Source organism: Orcinus orca, chromosome 2 (assembly GCF_937001465.1).
Source record: "Orcinus orca chromosome 2, mOrcOrc1.1, whole genome shotgun sequence".
Taxonomy (NCBI): Eukaryota; Metazoa; Chordata; class Mammalia; order Artiodactyla; family Delphinidae; genus Orcinus; species Orcinus orca.
Genome location: NC_064560.1, coordinates 83444905 through 83472321, shown reverse-complemented (window position 1 = coordinate 83472321; position 27417 = coordinate 83444905). Strand labels below are relative to the sequence as shown.

The 27417-nt window shown below is 57.8% G+C and overlaps 1 protein-coding gene across 3 annotated transcripts in view; it reads right to left on the bottom strand.

Annotated features, from left to right (window-relative positions):
- Positions 1-27417, bottom strand: part of PSTPIP1 (proline-serine-threonine phosphatase interacting protein 1) — a 41185-nt gene that overhangs the window by 2214 nt on the left and 11554 nt on the right. For 2 of the 3 annotated variants that reach the window (XM_049706613.1, XM_049706612.1), the window contains exons 2-12: positions 18091-18191; positions 17627-17701; positions 9973-10007; positions 9626-9771; positions 7232-7294; positions 6495-6593; positions 5504-5549; positions 4409-4488; positions 3703-3801; positions 2537-2633; positions 1906-1996 (exon numbers count right to left, since the gene is read on the bottom strand). In XM_049706613.1, the coding sequence (XP_049562570.1) occupies positions 1906-1996; positions 2537-2633; positions 3703-3801; positions 4409-4488; positions 5504-5549; positions 6495-6593; positions 7232-7294; positions 9626-9771; positions 9973-10007; positions 17627-17701; positions 18091-18191 (932 nt within the window). The remainder of the gene's footprint in view (positions 1-1905; positions 1997-2536; positions 2634-3702; positions 3802-4408; positions 4489-5503; positions 5550-6494; positions 6594-7231; positions 7295-9625; positions 9772-9972; positions 10008-17626; positions 17702-18090; positions 18192-27417) is intronic. The other variant, XM_004276345.4, reaches the window with a different exon arrangement.

Sequence of the window (27417 nt, the reverse complement as noted above, 5' to 3'; positions counted from 1 at the left end):
GGTACCTAGTAAGGAACCAGATGTGGGTGCCCCGAAGCAGACAGTGCTAAGGGCTAAACGAGTAGAGGCTGACGCTACTTCCCCTGATCAGGAAAGGCTTCCTGGCCTGTTGGGGTCAAGCCAAGTCTGCAAAGACTCAGCTTTATCAGGTAGAGACTGGAGTGCAAGGCATTGCCGGTGAATGGGAGAGGAGTGCAAAGGTGCAGATTGTACAGGCAGAGGAATTTGGGAAGTGGAGTGGACCAGTTTGGGGTGTATAGGAGATAAGACTGAAATAGGGACAAGGCCAGACCCCCCAGGGGTCTTGAGTGCCCAGTAAGGGGCTGGGCCCGTAGGAGGCTGCCCTGTAGTGCCAGGTGGGACACAGAGACCTTTCCCAGGGTGGGAGAATCCGGGACCCCCGCCCCCTTGCAGGGTTTGTGGAGCTGAGGGCCCAGGATGGAAACACATGGACAGGCATGCATGGACTTGGCACACGTGGGAAGGCCTGATGCTAACTTGGGCCCTGCAGACTTGGTGCCTGTGGCATTCCTGCCCCTGCCAGGTAGGGTTAACCCAGCAGGGCTGGGGCTGGAGGAGCAGCTCGTCGAGGCTGTGTGTGCCAGGGCTGTCTGCGCTTTCGACTCCGTTCCTCCGTCCACTCACTTCCTGGCCAGTGGCCCCTGCCCCTCCCCAGCCCTGCCTGGCTTCTGGTCCCCACACGGTGGTCCCTGCCTGTCCCCTGCAACAGCCAGGCCTCTGCCTGTGCGACCTCTTTCCCTCTTTATCTTTCATCCTCATCAGACCCCTTTCTGTCCTTTCTTGATACTGCCCCAGGTGAGCTCTTCTGTCCCGTTGTTTAAGTGACCACCTGTGTTGGGATCTGGGTCCTCACTGGGAGTGCAGGGAGGTCTGAGTCCCCTAAGATTTTGGAATGATAGCGAGGGTAGGAATGCCCTTCTCCTGGGGTTCTTACTTTCTCAGGGTTCCCAGAGGAGCATGCCATGGTGCCCACAAGCCTCTGCCTCCCAGGAGCCTTCCTGCAAGGCGGCTCCAGAGGCCTCAGAAATGAGCTGTCCTCAGAGGACCGGGAGCCCGTCACCTCCACCCCACCCGCCTCTCAAAGGCAGGGCCTTCTCTGCAGTGGGTTGGAGGGAGGGAGGAGGTCACAGAGGCCTGGGGGGTGGGGGTGGGGCGCAGGCACCATATGAAGCCCATGGATGCTCCTAGATGTGCACAGCTGGGGAGCTCAGGGAACTGGCTCCTGGGCAGGGGGGCTCCCTGAGCAGGCCATGGTGCTCCCAGTGGGCTGTCACCATCGTCACCCAAGGCCTGAACCAAGAGGGTCCTTAGGTCTGAGTCTGCCCCCAACACGCATAGGCCCCGGGCCTAGAGGAGGTGTGTGACTTGTGCAAGTGACACGCTGGGGCCTGACACCAGGACCCTGGCACCTACCACAGCCAGGCCAGGGAAGGGGCCTGGGAAAAACCTGGAGAATTCTCCAAGAGTACTGGCTGTAGGGCCTTCTCCTGTGCCCTGATCCCGTGCCAGTGGGAGAGGGTTGCCACTGCAGCCTGACTGTCCAAGGCTCCAACCAGGCTAGCAGCAGAGCCAAAGGGGTCAGCCAGCCTGGGGTCTCCCTGGAGCTCTGAGCATAGTCGCTAGTGAATAAGGGGGCTGTGATTCTTTAATGCCTAGGTCCCCTCGGGCTGAGGGTGTCATGAGATTAGATTGAACCTGTCTTGTCCCCGAAGAGTGCCCAGCACCTAAACCCTGGCATCAGGCACATAATAGATGCCCAATAAATACATGTGGAAGAGCCAGTTGCAGGAGGAGAGACTGGCCTCCCTCCCTGGCAGCCCCCGTTCCCCACCCCCGGCCCCACCCTCTGTATCCCGTCCGGCTGGCACCCAGCAGGCGGCTCACCTCTTTATCATGCCACAGGACGGCTGAACACCAGGGCTGCTGGACAACGGGGCAACCTCCCGATCATAGTAGTTCTGGTAGGGCACCGGAGCTGCAGGCAGCAAGCGCATGAGGCCCAGGGTGGCAAGGGCAGGGCAGGCAGGACCTGTGCCACTCGGCACCCCATCCTGTCCCCATCCGGAGACCCAGACTGGGGCCCCACCTTACCATCCTTGCCCTGGCCACCTTGGTGCTTGAGGACGGGGCCCGCTCCCTTCCTAGAGATATCTCACTGTGGGTACCACCAAGACCGAATAGTCTAGACTCGAGATGTAGTGGCACCAAGCAGGCTGGAGCAGGTGCTCTGGGGAGGCTTCCTGCCTCTGTCCCTATCCTCATCTCCCCCTCCAGTGTCAGTGTTCTTAAGCTCTGCTCATCCTCTATCTTGGATGAGGCGGCAGGCTAAGGACCCAACCAGGGGACTGCACTGTCCCTGACCCCTTCCCCGGGCCTGGCCAAGGCTTCTCCACCCAGAAAGGAGCTGTGAGCCACCCCAGTTCTGTCCTGGCAGCTGAGGCTCAGAGAACCTGGGCCAGGCCTAGGGAAGGCGGGCCTGGACCCAGAGTCTGTGCTGCCAGTACGTGGGCCTCACCTGGGGGCTCAGTGCCCGTGCTCTTGGCCTGGATGAAGCTGTCTATGTCGGCATCCACACTGCAGCCTTCTAGCGTCACTCGCACCTCTTCGTAGAGCTGGGGGCAGGAAAAAGCGGAGGCTGAGGGGCCAGGCCTCACCTCCATGCCCACATTGTCAAGCCTGCCCCCACTTCGGGTCTGAACTCTGACCAGGGGCCTTGAGGTGTAACTGCCCCAGGCCTGCCTGAGGGGTTAGAGCCCTGGCTGACAGCTTCTCCTGTTTCCGGAACACCTACTGTGCACAAGTTCCTTTGCAAGGGATTTACCCCACTCCTGTTCTCTGAGGTAGACACTGCTTCCTCATTTTACAGATGAGGAAATTCAGAGGAGAGTGACTTGCCCAAGGTCACAAAGCAGGAATTCAGTGTGCTGGGCTTTGGATCCGGTATGAGAGGATTCAGAGCCCACACTCCTTCCTCCGCTACAAGGAGGTCACCAGGTGGGCTCAAGTCATTTGGGGAGAAAACCCCCAAAACTCCTCACCCCATAGGCAGAAGGGATTAGGCAAGTAACAGCAGCGGGCATCAGGGAGTCAGGGCTGCCATGAGAGAGGGAGCTTATGGCTCTAGGACTGCAAGGCCCCAGGCAAGGGAGGTGGCGGCCCCTCTCTGCTGAGGAGGACCCACCCAGCCCACCAGGCATGTAGAGCTCAGTAAGGAGGAACCAGGACACCCTGGAGATGTCTAGAGACAGAAGAGGGACCAAAGCTTGGCTCCTGTAAGCGCCAGGCCTGGAGCAGGGCAACCGAGGGTCCCCCAGCCTCTCTGCAAACCTCTGAGGTGCTGTGTCCACCTCCCTTCCCCATCCCAGCAGAGGGAGCATGTGCTCTGTGGCTCTGATAGCAGAGCCAAGGCCTTGGAGCAGGGGTGAGCAGAGAGGGCAGATGCCAGGTAACCACAAAGCCCAGTCTGCAGGCAGAGGCTGTGGCCCTTTGTGGTACTGAGCTCCCTGTACTCGGGGCCTGGGGCAGCGGCTCAGCGCTGAGGTCGGAGACCCCTGAGGGCAGGGCTCGGACCACAGAGGACTAGATATTTGCTGACAGGCTCAGGTGGACCTGGGTGTGCCGTTGCTAGGAGGCTGACCTTTCCTCACGCCCCCCTCCCACTCCCTGCCCCTCAGCCCCTACCTCATCATCCTTGACGCACTGCATAGAGAGCTGGTTGCAGTGCACCCACAGAGCATTGCGGAGGATGGTCAGCCGGTCAAACTCTTGCAGCTGAAAGGCCTGGGGGAGAAGCGGGGGTGGCGGGGGCTGCTGCAGGGCTGGGCCAGGCCAGGCCCCAGTCAGCTCAGCTGGGGCTGACCAGCCAGACCCCTTCTGCTGAAGCCAAGCCGAAAGGAAAGACTCTTCCTGGGCATCCCCACCCCCACCTCTGTGCCAGCTCCTGAGGCTTCTGGGGAGGGAAGTTGAACTGCCTGTGGGCTTCCTGCCCCGTCCTTCCTCCAGGCGTGGGGGAGCGTACCCCTGGGGAGTGTCTTAAGAGGAGCCCTGGACCCCGAATCCTGAGGCCTGTCTCCCAGGCCCTGCTCATCAGCAGAGCCCAGGGAAGCTATGGGTTTTGTCTGAGCCTCAGTTTCGGCTTCAGCCAAAAGGGGTGAAGGATGCCTGCCTGCAAAAGGGGACCCAGAGCACAAAGCCAGGCGGTGAGCTCCCCGGTGAGCTCCCACAGAGCACAGGGCCTGTGGAGTGAGTGGATGAGTGAATGAATGAAGGAATGATGCCTTTCCCGCAGCACTGCCTCTTTTCCCCCCCGTGAAGCGGCGGGAGCGGGGACGGGCGTCCCTCCCATTTCGTAGCTCGGGAAGCAGCCTCCACGCCGGGAGTGTCTCACCTCACAGGTGGTCCGGTGCTCCTGCTCCCACTCGCCCCGCACCTTCTCCAGCTGCTCGATGTTCTGCCTATACACGCGCTCTGGAAGCACAGCAGTCCTTGGGGAGGCCAGCGGCCTAGACACCCCCCACAGGCCACCCCTTTGCTCCTGCAGTGCCCCTGCCCAGAGTGCCCTCCTCCTCCTTAGAGAGACCTGCCCTGGCTGCTGGTGCTACATCTGAACGCTCGTAAGGGCCACCCACTGTGGTACTGCCCTTAGGGTGACTCTCAGCTCCCCCTGTGGTCCAGCTGCCTGGGGCTGGAACAGAGCCTCATACACCCAAAGTCAGAATCTGGGCCTCTCACCATCCCCAGGTCCCACCGTCTCACTTTCCAGATGGGAAACAGGCTCAGAGAGGGCAGCCCTGGAGGAGGGGTGAAGGGGAGCATTGGGAGCTATCAGGCTGGGAAGCCAGCAGGCTTGGACCATGACCTCTGTGCCCCCAGCCAAGGGAGCAGCTGGGTCCTGGGAAAGGCAGCGCTAGCAGGAGGGAGAGCCTTCCCAGGGAAAGGGAGCAACGGTAAGCTCTCTGTCCTAGGAGTTGTGTCAGCAGAGATAGGGGTGTTGGGGTCTTCTGGCATCAGGAGAAGGATAGAGGAGACAGAAGCCCAGAGAAGGCTCTGATGGGTTTCAGTGTATGTAAGAGAGAGGTATGTGCGATGAGTGGGCCTGTCTCCCTTGATTGTGGCTGTGAAAGTCCTGGGCCCTGGAGCCAGATGGCTTGCGTTCAAATACAGTTACTACCACTTATTGGCTGTGTGACCTTGGGCAAGTTAATTAACCTCTCTGTGCCACAGTTTCCTCGTCTGTTAAAAAAAGGGGATAGTAATAATGACCACCTTGCAGGATTGTTGTGAGTGTTAGTTAAAACATGCAAAGCACCAAGAACAGTCTTGGCAAATGTGAGAAAACGAATGGTTTCGTTTTACTTGCATAAGTATGGAAATGAGAGTGATGAGCGTGACTGTGTCCCCAGGGTGAAGGCAGTGTGCTGTGGGGGAAGGGATGTCCAAGCCACCCTACCCCCTAAGCTGAGGAGGTGGGCTAGCCACGTACCTGCCTCCATGGCTGAGTCCTTGCACTGCTTGGCTTTGTTCTGGCTCTGAAGAGACAGAGGGAAAGCAGCATTGAAGCCCCGTCCCCGGGAACCCCCCAGCCCAGCCCTTGGGCTCCGAGTTTCCCTGAACAACCCTGAAGGGACTCTGTCACCCCCTCTCTGGCCACACAGGGGGACACTCAGGAGCCAACTGTGGGCAAGTTCCATCATTAACTCCAGCCTCACCCTACAAGGGCCCACAGCCTGGTTCCAGTAAAAAAGGAATAAAACAGAAACCTGCACTTCATGCAGGTACATGTGAAAACTAGATGTTGAGACCTAGAGGGAGAAATGTAGACCAGGGGCCGGGCCCTGGGGCCCCACGGCCACTGCTGAACCCCCTGGCTGAGGCTGGGGCTCTGTCCCTGACTTGCTGCCACCAACTCACCTGCAGGCCCCTGCCCTCTCTGGGCCTCAGCTTTCCTGTCTGTGCAATGGGCAAAATGTGTTCTTGAGCCCTGGCATCTCTGACACTCCCACCCTGGCCAAGAGGCCAGAGTAGTCAAGAGCTTGGGTTCTGGACAACCTGGGTTTGGGTCCTTTCTCTGTTTCTGCCTGGCCCTCAGACCTTGAACAAGTCACTTACCATCTCTGGGCCTGTTTCCTGTGACATGGGCCTACTGAGCCCTTCTCCAAAGGGTTGTGTGAGGGTTAGCATCTGCTCTCATTGCCCTGTGAGCTCTGGGCCTGGGCTGCAGTGGGCCTGCTCTGAGGAGTGGGTCCTTGGGTGCAGCCTGGAGATGGCAAAGGGGATCAAGCTGACTGTCTATCTAGACCCTGAGATTCTAGGAAACCCATTTCACAGACAGAGGGATGAAGGTTCAGAGCGAGGTGAGCAGCCAGGATATCCCAGATGCAGACCTTGCCTTGGAGTGTCTGTGGCACCGCTTCCCTCCCTCCCCGCCCTGCCCCAGCCCTGTGACACCACATGGCCTCAGGGGCTCCACGCACCTTCTCCACCTGCTTCTGTTGACCATTGGTGCTAATGCGCTCGAAGGCCTGCTCGGCGTCGTCTGCATCTCGGCACTTCTGCTCATATGTCTTCTTGGACTGGGGGGGGGGGTGTGGAGGGGCGTGACTTGGGGGCCCCAAGTGAGGCTCCTGAGCCCAACCTCCCTTCTCCCTGTTGGGGGCTGTGGATGGGTTGGGGGCCTCCTCACCAGGGACAAGGATTTGGGGATCCAGAATGGAGATGGAGAAGGGAGTCTTGTTCCCAGGCCCCTTCCCAGTGGGGACAATGTAGCCCTGCCCACAGCCCCGGCCTCTTCAGAGGTGTGGTCGCATCAAACCGCCAGCAGGGCCCTTAAAATGCCATGCATCATCACGATGCCAGCCTCTGCACACGTGGTGAAGCTATTTTTCTCCTTACTCAGTGAACTAGGAGACACAGCTCAGGGGTCCCTTCTCCCTCTGCCCCTGCAGTCCCCAGCTGACAGCCTGGATGACCCTGTAGACCGCTGTCCGGGACTGGCTGCTTGCCCATCAGTCAGGAGCCCCCCAAGGTCAGGCCGTGGGCCAATCTGCATGGCACCCTGGGAGCAAGTGCAACACCAAGAACCCGACAGGGCACTGTGCCTGTTGCTGGATGGAGGCCTGAGGCATCCCTGTCCCAGGTGCCCAGTCCAGGGCTCCTGGCATCCACACCCTGAGCCCTGCCACCCCTCCAGGCCTAAGACCCCAGCGCTCACCTCCATGGCCTTCTTGTGGAGCAGCAGCTTGCTCTTCTGGACACGGTCCATGATGGCCTCATACTGCAGGGGACGTGAGGCTCTGAGCTTGGGGCGTGGCCTCAGGACACTCCCTGAGGTCCAGAGGACGGGGTGTCCTTGGGATGAGGCCCAGCATTCCTTCCTGGCTCTGAAGGGGGTGGTGACAAGATGCCCTCCCTCTCCCTCAGCCTGCTCTTTCACAACTACTGCTCAGAACAGAAAGCTAGAGGAACCCGGGGCATGGATACACATGGTGTATCCTCTCCCTGCAGACCCCAGCCAGGACTTGGTCTCTTGCCCGGGAATACCCAACCTACCTACGTGCACATGCGCACACGCACGCACGCTGTCCTTCACTCACAAGCCTCTGTACCCACTCAAAGCCATCATACCCCGTGTACCCACGCGGGCACACACACGCACACAGAGTTACACACACACACACACATAAGTAAACGTCAACAGGCCCCCACGCTCCCCCTTGCATATACACAAGGCCTTCACAGAGCAACCTCAGACACCACTCACAAGTACACATACGTACACTCTCCCATGTCCGCCACACACAGCCATGGGCCCTGTGTACACACCCCAGACTTGGTCATGGTCACCCGCTGGTGCACACGGGGCCCCTGCACCTCCACCTTGCCTCCCAGGCTCCTTGTACAGATGGAGAGGATGGAACTCGGCCTGGACAGAGATTGGCTCTAAGGATAATGGGAAATGAAACACCTCTCGTGTTGGGGCTGGAGCCGGTTCGTGCCTAGGGTCTCAGTGGGGCCGGTGCCAGCGGGGAGACCTCGAGAAGCCACCTGGTCACACACACACACACACTGAAACACATGCACATGCTCACAGGTGTGCAGAGGTGTCCTCTCATTCTCCTGGGTGCACACCCACGTCCATACATGCACACGTGTGCACACACACCCAGGCAGCCTTCCCCGCACACTACATCACGGCTGTCCTTCGCTTGTGGGAGCCCTGATCACACCCTGGAACTGTCCCTCTGTCCAGAACAGCTTTTTCAGACATCACAGCCCCACTGGCCACAGGAAAGCTCTAAACAGCCATCATGGGGCCTTGCTGTCACAGTAGATGCTCTGCAAGCAAGTCCCAGCTCAGAGGGGTCGCCTGCTGCAGCTCCTTAAGGCTGGGCCAACTTCTGGGGCTGGCTTGGAGGACCCACTGTCTGCTCAGGAACCCAAATTTAGAATCGTGAAAGCCTGAGGCCCCAGCTGGCCAGATGGGCAGACAGGGAGTACAGCCACACTAAATTTCTGGGGCCAGAGCTACTAATCGGAGCCAGCACCCTGCCTGTGAAGACTGCAAGGGGCCTAGTTCTGGGCTGGGTCCCCCAAAGCTTGGGAGGTGGATGTAAGTGTCCCATCCCACAAGAGGGAAACAGGCACAGAGAGGGTAAGTGGCTTGGCCGGGACACCCAGTTCCAGCCTGGCCCCAGCCATGAACTGTTGCCTTCTGTCCCTTCACAGCTCAGTTGTGTGGAATTTTCCATTTTCAGTTCTTTGGACAGTTTACAATAATGCTTCCTCTCCAAGCAAGAAGTGCTCCTGTGCCCTGGCCTCTCCCACCCTGTCTAAGGCACCACGCTCATCACTAAGGCCCTGAGAGGCTGATCATGTGTCCGTACCTGCCTTCCCAGAGGGCCACGTGCTCAGCCAGTCAGAGATTCTCAGGCTTGGGAGGGGGCCCTGGGACACAGGGGTCACCAAGCCCACCTCCCATCCAACCTCTTCAGCTTCCCTGACAAGTAGCCTCCAGCCTCTGTTTGTATACCTCCCATGATGGGGACCTCAGTTCCTCTCCATGCAATCCCTCCATCTAGGGACAGCCATACCCTACAGATGGGTGAACAGTACCTTTGGATGCTGAGGTAGGCTCGGCAGCCCCCACTCCCCACAAGCTCTGTCTGTTCCCCTCAGCCTCAGGCAGCCCTGCAGAGTGGCTGCAGTGACTGACTCCCAAGTCTTCCTTTTTCCCAGGTAAGCAGCCCTGATCCTTGGGCTCAGGACCAGTTTCTGGTGACTCCCCAACTTAGGTTGCCTCCTTTGGATACCCCCAAGCTGTCATGGACCCTCTATAGCCTGTTGTAGTAGGATGATCAAAAAGACCAAGGTCTTTCCCTCTTCCTGGCCTGAGACAGCGCAGGGGGAAGACCCCCAGTGGGGCTTTCAGGCCCGAGAGCTGGGCCCTGGTCCCAGTACCAGGTGTCTGTCCACAGCCCCCTCTCCTCCTTCAAATCGCCATCACCCGCAAGCCTGGGGTGCTGCCCATCGGGAGAGCCCGTCCCCTACTGCCTCCACAGCAACAACAGCCACCGCCCACTCGAGGCCCATCCCCACGCCCCCTTACCTTCCTCCTCTGCTCCTTCTGCCTCTCACGAAACTCCTCCAGGCTCCGCAACTCCTCACGCAGGGCCAGGGCCAGCTGGATGTGGGCGCTGCCCACGTTCTCCATTTCTGGGGGTGGAGTAAGGACAGTGGTCCCCGGTGTCAGACCTGGTGGGCCCCAGCCACTCACATATTTGCCCCTGCCTGGGCCAGCCCACCCCAACCCCACAGCTCATCTCTGTCACCCCCAAGTCCTCCACCAGCCTCGACTCCTGGCCAGCATCCATCCATCCCCAACGGTGGGGGATCTGGTGTTCCCAGAAGGTCCTGTCACCCTGCAGCCTGGAGTGGGGAGCAGGCGGGACTTACGCTGCTTCAGAGAGTCAAAGGAGGCCCTCAGGGAGCTGCAAAACAGAAAGACCAGGGTCAGCAGGAGGACAGTGCAGGGGAACCTGAAGTCCTGGCTGGGCCCGGGGACTTTTATTTTGGTGGGAGGGCCCTGGCTTACTCACACACACTGACCTAGATCCCAGGGACCCTCTAGCCAGACTGTGAGCATCCGCTCAGAAATCAAACCTCCCACTGTGACAGAATGCTCTTGGCTTCTGCACATCTTCAGGGCCCTGCCTTGAAGCAGGAGAGGGTGGGGTTCAGACCTGGCAGGTGGCCTGAGGACATTTTGGAGGGGGCTGTGGGGGAAGAGGGGGACAAGCAGGGCAGAGGTGATGGAGGGGAGAGATGTAGGGGCCTTCGGACAGGATGAATAGGAGGTACAGGTGAGGACAGTGAGAAACTGAGGGGCTCCCTGGTCCCTGGCTAGGTGGCTGGGTAGATGGTGGTGACACCTCTGAGAGGGGCCCAGGAGGGAAAATGGGGAGTTACTTTAGGGTGCACTAAGCTTGGGGTGCCTGAGAAAACCCAGTAGGAGGAGTCAGGAGGCACCAGGTGGCCAGTCTGAAGCAGACATGCAGACACTGCCCACTCCAGAGAGGGCACCAAGGAGAAAGGAAAGGGAAGGGGCTGGCTGGGCATAGGAGGTGTGAGGGGGTTACGCCCAAGGGTAGGGTTGCCAGATGGAGCAAATAAAAATACAGGCCACCCAGCTAAGTTCAAATTGCAGATAAACAACAAATCGTTTTTGAATGTCAACATGCCCCATGTAATATTTGGAACACACGTAAATTTTAAAAATATTTGTTGTCTATCTGAAATTTAATGGGGCATTCTATATTTTATCTGGCAGTCCTGCCAGGGGGCTGTTTCCCAGAGCTACCAACGGAGTTGAGATCTGAGCAAAGATGTCGGAGCCCACTCAGCAGCAGACAGAGCAGGACTGATGGTAAACTGCCTCTCCCCAGCCCATCAGCTCTCAGGGGCAGGGGCCTCTCAGAGGAGTGAGCTCCCCCTCCTGGCAGAGGAGGGAGGTGACTTGGAATCCCAGGCTAGGAACCTGGGTAGGGGCTTCCTGCTCTGGACTCCCAGGTGCATTAGAAGCAGACCCTGGAGCCAGATGGCCTGAGTTCAATCCAGGCTCTGCCACTGACTCTCTGTATGACCTTGGGCAAGTTACCTAGCCTCTCTGTGCCTCAGTTTCCCCTTCTGTAAAATGGGGATACTAGCACAAACAGAATGGTTATGAGGATTAAATGAATGTATATGTATAAAGCACCTCTGAGCTGGTGCAAAGAAGATGCTTTACAAGGGTTGCTGTTGTGCCACCCTCCCCTGAGCCCACTACTGCACACCCTGACCTGAGGGTCCCCCAGGCCTCTTAACCTGACCTGAGCTGTAGCTCCAAAATGCCCCACCTAAGGGCTTACTGCATGCCCCCTCTTATCAGAAACCCCCACTGGATTTGCCTTCAGGTAGGGGGTCCCCTTGAGGCAGCCCCATAGATTGGGCTCCTTTCCCCCCCACTCCCTGCAGCCCTGTGGGTACCAAGACTCCAAGTGCACAGAGACGGTGTGTGGAGGTTGCAGATTGGCCCTGAAGTGAGGCTTGTCTATCTCAAGGGTAAAATTCTCTGCCTGTGTTTATGGCCCTTTAACTCCCCCCTCACCAGGACGCCTGAGGAGCCACAGTCAGTCGAGGCCGATAGGGGAACTGAGGCCCGAGTGTGGCCAGGCTTGCTGGGGTCACACACAGGCAGCGGCGAGGATCCTGTTGCTGGCCGCATCCTGCTGCAGCCCATCCAGCCTCTCTGCGGAGCAGCGCTCCCGCCCACTGGTGGCCATATGGCCACATGACACCCAGTGAGACAGCCCTGCCCACCCGCCTGCATTTCCCCTCAAGCCTTGCAAGGCAGGCTTCACGGGGGCGGGGGGGCGGGGGGGGGGGGGCTCCCTCCTCCCATGGGAACAGTTAGGGAAACTGAGGCCATGGAGGAGCAGCAGACCAGCAGCAGCAGCATCACCTGGGAGTTTGTTAGAAACGCAGATTTCAGGCTCCACCCCAATCCTCCTGAAGCGGAAGCTTGGAAGAGGGGCCCAGCACACTGTGTTTTAACAAATCTGCAGGTGCTGCTGATGTACGTTCAAATGCTGGCCTAAATTATGTGATCCTCACACCTCTGCCAGGCAGGGAGGGTACCATCATTATCCGCATTTTACAGGTGAGAAAAACAAGGGTCAGAGAGGTAAAGAAACTGACCATGGCCGCACAAGTGGAGAGAGCCAGAGCCTTCTGCCTCTTACCAGAGGAAGGAAGGGGCGATTGCCATGGTGACCCCACCTGCCCTGGCGGGGGGTGGAGAGGTCAGGACTCTTCTCTGACAGAATTGACACCTTGCCAGCGGTTACACCTCCGTCTCACACACTCATCTCCTGCCTCAGTCTCCCCATCCATGGTTAGAGCCTCTCTAGGTCCAGTATGGCCACTTCTCCATGCCCCACCATGACCCACAGCATGACCACACCCTGCCCAGACCCCTCCCACAGGCTGGGGCTTGCACACCCACTGCTTGGTCCTCACCTCCTTTTAGACTTCACGTCTCACAGACACCTCAAACTCAGAGTGTCCGAAACTGGACTCATCGCCCTACAAACCTGCTACTCCTGCAGGGCTCCCTTCTCAGCAAAGGCACCACCGTCTACCAGGTTATGCACAGCAGAAACTTACGAGCCGCCCTTGACTCCACCCTCCTCCCCCTCTGTTACCTTCTTTTTCACTTCCCAAATCTCCTATGTGTCCACCTCTCACTGCCACCACCCTAGCCCCTGCCCCATCACCCCCAGCCCTCCAGCTTCACTTCTCACCTGTTATCCCTGTTCTTTGGCCACCTACCAGTTCCTTCTATACGCCATGTTCCTTCTTGCGCAGGGCCTTTGCACGTGCTAATTCCCTATGTGCAGCATCTTTGCCTGGCTTCCTCTTCTGTCCCTTCGGAGCACTTGTTCCTATTGTCATCTTGGGTTGATACCTTGAGTGTCTGTCACAGCACTGAACTGTGAGGCCACTGAACAGCGGCAATGCCTGGTTCTCCTCCCCGTTGTCCCTAGGATTACAGCCCAGAGCGATAAGTTCCTAGGCCTTTCTCAACTCCAAACCACTCAGGGAAACCATGACCCAGATTTCCCAGAGCTCTCCTCTACCGTGTCTCCATCACATGTCAAGGATGGGGACCCCTTGGAAGCCTCTGACCTCTGTTATCAGTCACCAGTGTCCTCATGTGTAACTCATCCCATTGCCCCTTTCAACCCTGCTCTCAGGACACTCAGCCTGGAATTCTGTTCCAAAGAGTCTGAATTTCCAGTGTAAATGTCTCTCCTTCTGTACTTCTGTACCACCATGTGACACGCACCATCTCGTGGTCCCTGCTTTGCCATCCCACTTCCTGTGCACCTGCCAGCCAGGAGGCCCCTGCCTCCCAGCTCACAGGAGATGGGCCTCTTGCTCCCCTTGCTGGAGGCTGGGCCTGAGTGAGCTGACCCCAGAGGAGCCCTGATGGGAACAGGGCCCGCCTCTCTCCCTCCAATATCCTCAGTGATACCTTCATGCTCTGAGCTCAGAGGAAGAGAGATCATGAAAAAAATCCCTCTCTTTTGACAGGAAAACACAGCGTTTTAGGCTGTGACAAGTGGGGGTGAAGCAGGGACGAGAGGGTGTGAGGACTCAGGTGGGGGCCATCCTTGCTCGCGGCTACTGCAAAGGGGCTCGCAGGAAGCTGCCCCCAGCCCTGCCTCAATTCCCCTTTATTTCCTGAACCCCTGCCCCATGCAGCTTCTGCAGCTTGTGACACTCAGCACCCTACGTGGCGCAGGATGAACAAGAGGTGGGGGGAGGTGACAGCTTTCTGGGGGAGGTGGTATTTCAGCTAGACCTCGCAGGGGAGAAATGAGGGCAACAGGCAGAGCAAAGGCCCCAAGGTTGGAAGGAGAGTCAAGGTGAACTTTCTGTAAGGGCTGGATGTGTGGTTTAGATGTTATGGGTAAGCCCCCTGCATCCACCCAGCGCTTCTTTAAGATGCATTTGAAAGGGCTTGTGGGGATCCCTCGAGTTGGGGACCAGGTCTTATCTGTGTGTCCTCCATTGCCACTGCCCAGCAGATGCTTGCTGAGTTAATGTGTGAAGGAGGAGAATGCTAAAAATCACTCGAAGGTGGGAGTAACCTTGTTTTAATATATGTGGCTGAGTCTCCGGCCTTCTGACCAGTCTGAGGTCAGGGGATGACACAGAAATGCTCTATTTCAGGCAGCAGGGGTGGGGAGGCTGGCCTGCTTCACCCTCTCAGCTCTCGCTGGGCTATTTCTGGGGTCACTTCACCCCTTGGCTTTTGTCCTCCTCGTTCACCGCATCCAGCCTATGCACCCCCAGCCCTCCACCCACCCTCCCAGGGGCTGAGAATGAGCATCCCACGGGACACAGGGGCCTTGGCCATGGGGAGGCAGGGGGCTCCCCCTGACCAGGAGATGGGCCCTGGAGGATGAGCTGCCACTCCCCACATGGAGTGGCCAGGCCAGCTTTGCCAGGTGCCAACCCCACAAGTCTCCACGGCGACAAGGAAGCGACCCACGTTGTCATGGTTGCCACTCCCCCTACCCACAAAGAGCCCTCCACGTTGGTGTGGGATGGGGCAACCTGGTCTAAGCCAAGACCCTGACAGGCAGGCAAGGCCCAAGTGTCTGGGAGAGCTTCCTGGAGGAGGTGGGGCACGAGAGGGCCCTTGGAGTGATGTTCTGATGCAAAGGACTGGGGACGAGAGTGAAGTTACCCTCAATGTGCTAGGCCCTGGCTTCAGAACAGTGAGGCCCTTTATTTTAAAAATTCTGAATCCCTCCCAACTCGGCCTAGGGCATGGCCCATAGTAGGTGCTCCTTACATGCTTGGATGGATGACGGATGCTTGGCCCACGGTTAAAGAAAGGAATGGCTTAATCGTGTCACCAGCCCTAGTACATGCCTTGTGGATCAACAGCAATAATGGTGAAGGACCTACTGCGCATAGTCAGCTGAGCTGGGAGCTGCAAGGGGCACAGCCCTACGGGAAGCAGCAGGTGAGCTGGGATGGTCTGCCTCCTGCCTCCTGACTCTCTGGTTCTGAATGTGCCCTGAGCTTCCCAACCTCCAGCCTTTGTCCATGCCGGTCCTCTGTCAGGAAGGTGCCTTCCCTTCCTCTCCGCCTCTCCCAGGAGGTGCCCTCTGTTCTGCCCTGCTCCTCTGGCCACCCCAGCTCGATGGGGAACTCGGGGCAGTGCTGGTATGCATGCACTGCTCCCAGCCTGCTCTGGAACCCGTGTGGCTGTGCAGCGGTGCCCCTGTGGGTTTTGTTCCTGCCTCTCCTTCCACTGGTTAGGCTGAGCCTTAGGGCCTGGCCCTCCCAGCCCAGGCACCAGCTCCTCCTTGGTAGGCAGCAAGGTGGACCCTGACTCTCCTCCCTTCCCTGGCCTGGGGCCCCACCCTGGTGCTCCCACTTTGGATGGAAACTGTGTCTCTAAGGATAGGGCCAGGGCCAGGGAGGGGCTGGGCCTCATAGGAAATGGTCTGGGCTGGCCAGGCAGGCTCCTTAGCGTTAAACTAAACTGGGTGACCCCAATTTATCTTACTTATGGAGGGGCCCATGAGATCGTAAAGACCCCTGCTGTTTATTGAGCATCGCTGTGGCTTGGCACTCTCTGCTTGACATTGTGACTGTCCAGAGCAACTCTTGGGAGTGATTGTCCCCTTTCACAGCTGAGGACCCAGGGCTCAGAGAGGGGGAGTGACCATCCCAGGGTCACACAGCATATAGGGCAGGGCAGACCTTGACCCACTCGGCCTCCTATAACCATGCAGGGAATCAGTGCTGCCCACAGCCTCGCCCTGGCCACTTCTGTGCACCTCTCCACCCTTCCCACTGCTCACCTGGCTCCATTCCCACTTTATTCTCTTCATTGGTGGCTTCTCCTTCCTTATTTTAAGTCCCCCGTGACTCACAGCCCCCTGAGTGTGCTTCACGCAGTCCATCTCCAGCCTGACCTCCCACCGTGACCCTGCCTGGAACACTTCCCCCAGGAGGTCTCCTCTCTTGTTGGGAAAGTTCTCCTTTTCCAGCAGGCCTGGGAGGGCAGGAGGTGGGCAGGGACTCCCCCTGGGTCATGGTCCCTTGATTCCACCCCCTGCCTGGAAGACAAAGAAGGTCCCCACAGACTTCCATTCGTTCCTCACCATGTCCTGAGCCCTCCTCTGCACTGGTATTCAACCTCGGCCCTGCCATCTTTATCTGCTCAACAGCCCACCAGAGTGGACAGATGAGAACCCAATTCAGAGAGGTTAAGTGACTTGCTCCCAGTCACACAGCTCACAAAGGTCAAGTGGGGACTGGGGCTCCTGCGTTCATACTCCTGAAGCTGCCGTTCACACTCTATGGTCCATTCGTACTCCTGAAGCTGCCGTTCACACTCTGTGGTCCCGCGCAGGACCCTTGGGCCTTGAGCATTCAACTCCCCTGGCTCACACCACTCTTCAACCTTCCTCTAGCCCTCCCTAAGTTTTCCCAGACTCCAGGTTGGAAGCAGGGACCAGCCAGGGTTGCCTATGTCTTTAGGAGACTTAGAGCATGTTGTTTATTCAGACACTCAAACAAGGGGACCCGGTTCTGGGCTTTGCAGCTGATGGGGTCCAGGGCCACTTTCCTTGGGCAGCGTCAGACGCTCACAGGCCTGACCCCTGTGGGAGCAGGGGCAGGGGGCAGGGGTTGCTATGGCAGCTGCAGGCTGAGTGAGGTCTTGCGGCTCTGGGGTAGGAGGAGAAGGACTCATCAGAGCCCTACCAGGACTTGGAGTCCAGGGTCCTGTCTGCCCCTCAGCCTGGCTCGGTCCTCATGCAGCGCGGAGAGTCCACACGTCCCGAGGCAGCCCCTCCACTCCACTGTTAGAAAGTTCTCCTTAGCTGCCCTCAAATCGTCACTCTGTCTCCATCTGCGTCCCCGCCTGACAGTTCGCACACAGAGGCCCAGGCCCCAGGGCCAGAGAGGCCCAGCGGCTTCACAGCAGTAAGTGCCCTTGCTACCTCCCCTCCCAGCCAGGCCTGAGCCAGCCCTGGACTCACATATTCCTCTGAGGAAGGTTGTACTGTCATCTGCTCACCGATGAGGAAATGGAGGCACAGAGTGTCAGTGACCCCCCCACCAAGGTCCCAGGGCTAACGGGTGAGGAACTGGCACCCCCACCTGTGGCCACACAGTCCCTCCTGGAAGCCTGAGCCGATGCTGCGGGGTCTCGGGCAGCCAGTGGGGTCCTGTCACCTCCCCTCAGGGCTCTCAGGACTTAGATGGAGGCCGCCCAGAGGGTGCAGGCTGTGCTGCAGGCACCTGAGGACAGATGACCTCACCCCCTGCCCAGGGCCTCCTTGGTGCTCAGACTGCTGGCTTTCTTCCCACACACAGAACCTGACCTCACCCAGAATGCCTGACTCCCAAGAGAGATGCCCTCCAGGCACCCTGCCCTGGGAGCCATCCAGACCCTCGCCGGCCCTCCCCAGTCCACCCCACACGGGGAGGCCCTAAACCCTGTGGAAAGTGCCTGGCGAAGCAGGAGGGGCCCTCTTACTTGATCTCTGTCTGGCCGCCTGCCTTCCGGGCGATCTGCACCAGGTCCTTCCCATACCGTTCCTCTGCCTGGGCCCTGCAATGACAACCCATGGACGCTGCGTCTCCTCCACTTCCGCTGCCTGCGGCTCAGACTCCGCCGGCGGTGGCAGGAGGACCTGACGGTCCACCCGCTCAGCCTCTGGGGGTCAGCTGGCCGGCGGGCTCCTCCTTGAGAAGGATAAGCCTCCAGCCCTTCGTCTAAATAAGTGTTGGCTAAATTCAAGGACATCTGGAGGAACATTAGATTATTTGCCCACTTGGGGGAGGCCCAGGTCGGGACAAACAGGAGAGTCGCGCTCCTGACTTCTTACAGCGGGGGGGGGGGGGGGGGGGGGGGGGGGGGGGGGATGGGGGGGGAGGATGGGGGGGCGCAGCCAGGATGGGGGCTCGGCCACTTCCCAGGGGCTGGGGGGAGGGGCTCACCTCTGCCTCAGCAGCTCCTCCACGTCCTTGCAGGTCTTCCTGCCATCCAGCAGCCGCTGCAGCAGCACCTCGTAGCCCGTGTGGGCCGTGAAGTCCCTGCACTGGAACACAGGACAGAGGGACGTGTGAGGGCCGCAGCTGGGCTGCGTGGGTCAGGGGAATGCAGACTGCAGCCTGGTGAGGACCCTGCTGACCTTCTCCAGCCTGGCCTCCCCGTCTGCCCCCCTCTGCCCTATCCAAGAACGAGCTCTTGGGACTCAAGACCTGGCTTTGAGACAGGCTGGGACCTGGGCCCCTTTGCTGCAGTGCTGCAGTGCTGGCACCTGGACACACCTCTCTTCAAGCTACAAAATACAAAGAAATTATGTGGGACTAAAAATAATGGCGTGCATGTGCATTTGGGGCAAATTCTGGACCAAAAGATACAAAAGACCAAAAAAACCTCAACTGCCACTTCTGAAGAGCCGGGGGAGCAAAAGCTCCTTGCACACGATACCGGCTAAGGGGTGAGCAAACCACCTAAGCTACCCCTCCAGCCCGACCCCTGGACACACCCCTACCCTCACCCAGTATAAAGAACAAGTTCTCCCCCCTTGAGCGAGCGGGCAAATAAGGGAACGTGTTGTTTGTTCTCGCTCCCCGGTGCTGCGGCAGAGGCCCCAATAAAACCTTGCCTGAATTTCTTGTCTGGCCTCTGATCAATTTCTATTTATTAAGGAAGCCAAGAACGCTGGTCGGTAACAGCTTCACACAGGCACACAGTAGGTCCCCCATCTGTGGAGGTACCAGGTGTAGGTGAGCCCCTTGTGGATCAGAGCTCATAGTCAGGACACAGCAACTCTAATCTAAGACAGCCATGGGAAGGGTCCCCACCAAGGCTCCGTGATGACAGCCTTTATGGGGTGCCCCACACTGCTCACTCCTGTCACCTTCTCAATTACCTCTTATCTCAGGGGTCCAAGTGAGAAAACTGAGGCACAGATGGGTGAAGTGTACCCAGGGTGACACAGATTGAAAGCAGCAGGTGTGGCATTGAACCCAGGCTGTCTTATTCGGGTCCGTGCCCTTCACCCCCTGCACTCTACAGCCTCTGCAGAGACAAGAGCAACTGCTGTTCCCTGATCATCCACTGTGTACCGGATGCCACGCCGGGCTCCTGCACCCATCTGCTGAGGTGGGCCTTGAGGGTCAGGGCTAGGGCACATCCTAGCACACACTTAGGACACACCTAGCAGCCCAGGACACCCAGCACCCCCTAGGTCCGCCTCTTAGCCAGGATGGCGGGGAGAGGGCCATCTTGGAGAATTCACAGGACACAGCTGCCTCTCTGCCACCCGTCCTGCTGTTGATCTGACTCTCACCCCTGGAGTGGGTTCTGAGCTGCTGGTGTAGGAAGCTGGGGGCGGGAGGTAGTACTTGAGGAGAGGGTGTTTTTCTTCAAAGTCTAAGGAGAATCAGATGTGGTAGAGAAGGGCAGAGATGCCACAGACTGCTCCAGATGGCCCCGTGCCAGGCTCAGCCCACCTTCAGCAAACTCAGAATAATGGAATCTGCAGGCCTGTAGGAGGGTTAGGACCCCAAGCTCACACCCTCCTCCTTAAGCAGCACTAGAAATTCCTGAGATCCAGGTTCAGCTGCCCACTGGGTGACAAGCAGCGGGCCTGGGCCTTGGCTGACTACTCGGAACCCCAGCAGGAGGGAGTCAACCCCCCAACTCCTGCAGGCCTGTCCACCACAATGTCCAGGCTAGTGTGCACCAGGCTTCCATTTCTGTAGCTTTCATGGGCCACTTGCCACTAAGGCAAGCAGGCAGCAGACCACGGCTTCCTGCCCCTCAGCCTCTGTCCTCCCTCCGGACCCCCAGGACTAAAGCCTGTGGCAGCCAGCGAGGAAAATGGATCTGCCCTCCCCCCCAAGAGGGTCACTCTGAGCTGGACACCAGTATTCAGGGCCAAATTCCATAGACCACCAGAACTGGGAAGCATCCTGTCCAGTGCCCCTCAGTCCTTGGGGAAACTGAGGCCCAGAGAAGGGAAGGACCTGCCTGAGGTCCTACTGGCGGAGGCAGGACAAGGATTTGGACTTGCAGGGCACCTGCTGTTACTCCCCGATGCCTCTGGGAGGGGGGCCTGAGCAGGGAGACGCGGACCAAGCCCAGCCCTGCAGCGGACACTCTGCTCTTCCCTCCCAGCCCCATGCCCAGCTCCCACTCCCCAGGGAAACCCCACTGTCCTTCCTGAGACCCCCAGAGTGGAAAGAGAAGCAAAAACAAACCTACATTGGCCATTCTGGAGGAGGTGGCAGGCAGAGGGGTCCTGCAGACTGGGTCCTCAGGAGCTCAAGTCCCCAAAGCACTCCAGGCTTGAGAGTCTGGTCCAGCCCCTGCTCAGAGCGCGCTGGTGCCAGCAGGGGCTTTGGCCAAGTGAGCCACCGTCACAAGTGACTAGATTGTTCCAAGGAAGTGCCTGAGTCCCTGGGGCCTGTTCCCTGCCAGCCTGTACCCCTCCTCCACCCCACCACTGCCTCTTCCTCCAGGGCTTCTGACTCATGGTTCAGAGCTGGGCACAGCTGGGCTCAGGAAGCTGCTGAGGAAATGAACTAACCAATCATTCAATCAGTTAATCAATCAGTCCTGCAGGCTTACTGTCTAAGGCCCAGCACCAGAGTCACCTCCTCCAGGGGGCCCATCCTGGCCTTTCCTCCCTGCACCTACCCAGCTCCATCCTCTAGGCGTCCAGGGCTCCCTTTCAGGGCCTTGCTGACAGGCTCAGGCTGCCATTTCCACAGTGCAGAAGCTACTAGAAGGCAGGGCCTCCCATCTCCTTCTGTCTACCTGCAGCCTCTGTCACCTGAGACCTGCCTGTGGCCTTGCCCTCTGTGAAATTGCTATTTATTGAGTCCACTTACCACATACCATATCAAGAATATCACAGCTGTTTTCTTATTGAAAACACCACACACCCAGGGAGGTAAGGACGGTGATAAGGAGGAAAAGAGGGGAAGTGACTGCCCAAGTCCCTCAGCTGGTAAAGATCAGAATCTGGGATGTGAACCCAGGTCAGCTTGTCCCCAAACTCACATACCGACATCAGTCATTCAACAGACAGTCCAGCAGCTCTTTTACATTTTGAAACATCAAAAAATGATTAAAGGGGCTTCCCTGGTGGCGCAGTGGTTGAGAATCCCGCCTGCCGATGCAGGGGACACGGGTTCGTGCCCCGGTACGGGAAGATCCCACATGCCGCGGAGCGGCTGGGCCTGTGAACCATGGCTGCTGAGCCTGCGCGTCCGGAGCCTGTGCTCCACAGCGGGAGAGGCCACAACAGTGAGAGGCCCGCGTACCGCAAAAAAAAAAAAAAAAAAAGATTAAAAAAAAAAAAACTTTTGAAAATGATTTCCCAAATTCTCTCTGCTTCAAACCAAAGCTGTGTTTCGGTCTGTCATTCAGTTACCATGGATTCACAGAGGCCAGCTCTGTGCCAGGCTGGGTCAGAGGAACGCTGCCCTGGAGAAGGGCCATGCTGGCTCTGCAGATGAGCTGCTGAGAGCCGGCAAGCAGCCGGAGGCCCCGCCCTCACCATGTGGCACTAGGGCAATCCGCCCCAGGGGAGGGTGCCAGGTGGCAGGCAGGTGCGGTCCCCTCTTTTGGGAGACCTCCCTCAAGCCAGATGTGGGACCCCAGGCCTTGCCACCCTCACTGTGTGGCCATTCTGGACCTCCTTTTCCCCATAGAGGGGTCAGATCGGGGCTGCAGGAGGAGGTGCTCAGGACAACTCTGGCAGGAGGAAGCATGGTCCTACCTCAGCCTGAAGGCAGCATGTGGGAGGCCTGGGTGCCGGGTTGTGCTCAGGGACAGCCCACCTGCTCCCTTCTCTGGGTGGCTCTGGCTGTGAGCCACTGTCCAGGCCCGCCAGCTGACCCCAGCCCTGCCATGCCCCCACTGGGTGGGTAGAGAGCTAGCCTTTGTACACACTGCCACTTCCTCCTTTTTATACCCATACAATTCTTGGTGGCTGCATGGGCTAGGCCGCAGAGACCAGGGTGCCAAGCAAGCCACTTCCCTTCTCGGGACCTGGTTTACTCATGGAGGAAGTGAGGGCAGAGGCCAACCTCTCCTGGCCCTGACAGCCCACCCTCTAGGGCACAGCTCTATCAGGGCAGATTGGCCGCCTAGTCAGAGAGGGGGCCCGGGCCTGGCCTGAGAGATTGGACAGAGTTCAGCAGACCAGATACAGGTTCACACCCCACCCTGTGGTCCTGGTCATTCTCAGCCTCTACTTCCCTCCCTGTAAAGAGAAGCCTAATTGTTCCCACCACCTAGGTTTGATCTGAGAAGCCAGTGAAATAATGTACACAGGTGAGAATAGTAAAAGCAAGGTCAGAGGTTGCCCTGAGCCGGGATTACCCCCATTTTACAGATGAGAAAAATGGAACCCAGAAAGGTTACCTAATCTGCTCAGGGGCCCTGAAGGGCACAGAAGGGATTTGAACCCAGCTCCCCCAGACCAGATCTTGGCTCATTCCCTCACCTCTCTGCAAAGCCCCAGGCTCAGTGGCTGTTCAGCAAGTGGTAGCTCCCCATATGCCCTACCCTGTCCCTGCCTGCCTCTCACCCCCCCCCACCACCCCCACCAGACAGAACCCAAATGTGCCAGGCTGGAAAAAACAAGTTATCTCCCTACCATACACCCTCCCCCACCAGAGGGTCCATTTAAAAGGCTGCAGAAGCCTTTTCAAATGTTCCCTTACGTGGAATTCCAGAATATAAAGTCCCTCAGAGGACAGCTAAACCTCTAACCTTAGAGGGAGAGGCCTGGGTTTTGGTACCAGGTCTGATCTGCCAGGAAGAAGCTGGGTAGTCTTAGTAAAGTCCCTTGCCCTCTCTGGGGGCCTCCTGACTGTGAAACAGGTTTAGGGACAGGAAGTGACCTTTAATTGCCCTTCCAGCAGGGAGGCTGCTGTCTGTCTGCTGGCTTTTGGAAGCCATGGCAACCATGGCTGCATCTTACCTAGAGAAGTCTGAAGTCCGGGGTGGGCTGGAGCTGCCTGAGGGGAGTGAGGCCTGGGGAGGGAGCAGTTGGGAACTGGCACCATGTGTTTCCTGGGAACCAAGAGGAGGCCCGGAAGGTGGCTGGGAAGAGCTGCCGGTAGTAAGCGAGGGAAGAGTCCCCGAAAGAAGCTGCGTGGAGTGGACGGTGGGGAGCAGCTGGGAGGGGTCAGACGTGGACAGCTGCAGGGGACAGAGCCCGCCGAGGCAGCCAGGGAGGAAGAGCTGACCTGTGTGCGTTTGCTACCCGCCGCACCAGCTACAGCAGCACCAGGGAAATAAGGGGTGAAGTATCCCTTTAGAGCTCCCAAGCCCGCGCCCCACGCCATCTGTGGAGACACAGAAGCAGCAGGCAGTGGAGGTGGCAGAACACGGCGAGTGCAGAGACGGACCCGTTCTCTGTCCCCCGGCATCGGCTTCCAATCACAGGCCAAGTGGGGAGACTGGGAAACTTTCAAGTGAACAAGAGCGAGATTTAGATATGTGGTGGAACTGGAGGGAGTTAGACCTGAAAAGGACTAGAAACGCTCTAACACGTGCCCAGGGTAGAGGAAGGGAGCGCTACCAGTGGCTTTGGAAGGTGGAAGGAAAAATATTAAGTTTCCTGCTTGCACCCTAACCAAGTTCAGAAACCTTCTGTAAAATGCTAGCCATGCTTGTCAAAAACCTTTCTAATAACTGATGTGCTCTTGGGTTGCTAGGCGCTCTCTCTCTCTCTCTCTCTCCTCTCTCTCTCTCTCTCTATTTTTTTTTTTTTGGACTGCTCTGCACAGCATGCAGAACTTCCCCAATTGAACCCGCACCCCCTGCAGTGGAAGCGTGGAATCTTAACCACTGGACCACCAGGGTAGCCCTATATATTTTTTCTAACATTTTTCTTTCTTTCTTTTTTAAAAAAAATCACCTTTTACTAGTGAAAAGGAGACAGAACAGGGAGACTGGACTTACTCCCTTCATCTCAGGAAGCCCCAGAAGCCAAGGACTGCGATTCTGAACACGGTTACAGGCCTCATGGTGCCCAGGCTGCTTTGCCCTCTCCTTTTACCGCAGTTTAACAGTTCTCTGCGGCCAAGGTGCCTACCATGGCTGGTTTATGAACAACTAGTCCACTGTTGCTTGTCTGCTGTGGGCTGAGAAACCAAACCACTGGGATTGTCAGCACACCTGAGGTAGTAAGCACTGAACTCTGGAGAAGGCAGCCCCCTGGAGGCAGAACGTGGGTCTGTTTGCCTACTGGGTCCTGGTGCCCAGGTCTGCACAGCAACACTCAGCAAATACACTGGACAAAGGCTGAGGAAGCGTCTAATGGAGGCCCTCGAGCTGACGTGGGTTTATGACAGCTCCTGAGCTGCCCCATGGAGAACACCAGACCATTTGTTTGCGATTCAATGACTCGTTATCCAGCACCTTTAAATAAGCCAGACAGACTTGTCCCCTCTACTTTGTACAATGTATTATTATCCCTGTTGTACAGATAAGGAAACTGAGGCTCAGAGAGGATAAGCCAATGAATAGCAGCTGGGCTCTTTCCACTGCCTCGCAGCTAGTACCCTGCATGTCCACCATTATTGGCTGCTAAACTGAGGAAAAGCAAAGGACCGGACACCCACGTATGGCTTGGTTGGATGGATGGATGGATGGATGGATGGATCAGAGACTTAAGTGAGCAAGCCGGTTGCTTACCCAGAGTACCCCAGGAGGAGGGTTGGGTAAAGAGAAGTTCCCTAGTCTCAGCCCTTGAGGAGCCATTGGGGAATGTGGGCATTTGCAGAGCTTTGTGGGGCCATCAGGAGCAGAGGGCGTGTCTGTGGTTGGTGCCCCCAGAGAGGCCAACTCCAAGAGCCCAAGTGGCCCCAAATGTGCAACACAGGTGAGCCGCTCTGATGGATGGAGAACGCCCCATCGCCAGGGTCTATAATCAGGTTAGGGATTCCGCAGAGAGGACTCGAGCCTCAGGTGACGTGCTGAACTAGGTGTTCTGGGTCTAGGTGTCCCCTGACTCAAAGACTGGAGGGGTCCATTCATAAGCAGACAAATGGGGGGGTGATTTACAGCTTTACTAAGATGGCCCAGGCTAGGTGGCAAAGGGAGAGAGCCAAGAAAGCTTCCTTTTAAGGAACAAAAGCACATTGAGTGTGGTTAGATGAGCTATTCTGGGTTCAGCTGGGCTGACAGGGGCTTGGGATTAGAAATGAGTTTCCAGAGGGCTCTAGCTCTCCACTGAGCCCCAGTCTGAGGCCTCCCCTGGGCCTTAGACAGCCCTTTACTCAAGCAGCCCTGCTGGATGGGCCCCTGAGACATCCAGGCCCTTGACCTTGGGGAATCTGGAGGCAGGGTGCTGATGGTTACCTGCGGCCTTCAGGGGGCCCCGTTGGAGCCCTGAGAATGTTCAGGAGCTCTCAGGAATCCCACGGAGCCGGGTGTGGGGGCCAGGGGAACAACACAAGCAACAGAAGGGGACCAACTGTGCACACCTGGGGCCTCTTATCTCAGTCATACCGACCCGGGGAGAATGCGAGGATGAGAGAGGTTATGTAACTTGTCCAGGCTCAAACAGCAATTGTGTGGGCGTGTGTGGCTTCCGACTTTGTTCTTTTAAATAGGCCTCTTCCAGTGTCAAGCAGGAAGGGCCTCCTCTACTGCACTGCCCTCCCCCATTCTGTGATGTACTTCTCACTTCCCCTCTGCTCTTAAAAGCCCAGCTCGATCCCCCACTTCTCCCTCCTGCTTTATGAAACCAAAACGTGTAGTAGTTAGCACAAGAGGTGGGGCAGGGAGTGAACATGAGCTGGGGCGGAGGCCTGGAGGTGGGAATGAGCCCCTCGGGTTTAGGAGACCGGAAGCTTGATGCTCAGAGCTGTGAGTGGCTACAAGCCCAGCAGAAAGCAGCAGTGAGGGGTCTGAGGGGCTGGAGCAGGTGTCTGAAGAGGTAGCCTGAGGCCGGCTGAGGTGGAGCCCTGAGTCAGGCAGACCAAGTGGTGGGACCCTCCCTGGAGGTAACGAGGATCCAGGGCCAGGTTCCAAATTCAGGGGAAGGGAACAGGATGGATGGGATGTGGATGGGTAGAGGCCAGTGTTCTCCACGCCTCTAATTCCCAGAGAAGCCTGCAATGTCAGGACTGTGCCCTTACTGCCCCATGTCACAGATGAGCAACGGAGGCTCAGCAAGGTGAGTGACTTGCCCAGGTCACACAGCTCCTCTGTAGTGCCCCCCACTCAAGTTGATTAGGCGGGGGGCTTGTAGTATCCAGCAGTGGCCAGGGCTGAGGGCAAGGTAGGGAACATGGTTGGAGGGCAGAAGGGAAATGAGCCACCCGACGCTGAGCCCCGGAGGAGACTCTGACCTGTCAGCAAGGGCAGGCACTGACCATCCCCTGCACATGGCCGGCTGCACAGGGCTCCTTGCTGCATGGCCTCCAGCTTGTAAGTGACCGGCCAGGGACTGGGGACCGGCGTCTGTGGCCCAGGCGCTGTCTCTGCACGTCTCCTTCTGCAATTATCACCCCTCCCACACCTCCTACACCTGCCAGAGGATGGCCCACAGGGAACACCTCGACAAGAGAAAGTTCAGGTAGGGGGTGTGGGAAGACCCCAGGCACTGCGTCCTCGTCCTGGCCAGTCCCACGCACACAAGTTGAGCAAGTTACTTAAGCTCCTGTGCACAGATTCCCTCCTCTGTAAAATGAGTGTGAACACACTGTCCACTTTCCCTGGGACTCTGAGGACTAAATGATATAATATATGTAGGAGCCCAGCAAAGGGCACCCTGAAACTTAAGGAGCTCCTGGAAAATGGTGGCCATTGGTGATTAGTACATATCAAGTAAAAGTAAACCAAGAAAGGAAATAAAAAAGGAGAGCTGGGTTTGAATCCTAGCTGGTTGGAATCCAATCGACTGCTTGCTTCCGATCTCTCAGCCTTCATTTTTTCACCCATATAGTGGAACGCACACTGGACTCCAAGCCCTCACTGGGCTGACGTGGGGTGTCTTGCTTGGTAGCTGTGAATTGCTTCAGGGTGAGGACTGACAGCCTCCTCTGGGCTTGAGACTTGCTCAAGAGACAGAGATGGGCCCCTGGGGTGCAGGAGACCCCCACTCCTCACACCTTTCCCCAAAGGCAGGAACAGACACCCACAGCCCCTGGATTAGGTCCCTCAGCCTCCTCTGCCGGCCTTGGTAGGTTCTGGGCCTCAGAGCTGACCCTGGGCTCTGGCTCCAACGCCTTCCAAGCCCAGGGTCTTCCTGGGCTCCTGTACCTGCCGAGGGTCTATATGCGGGG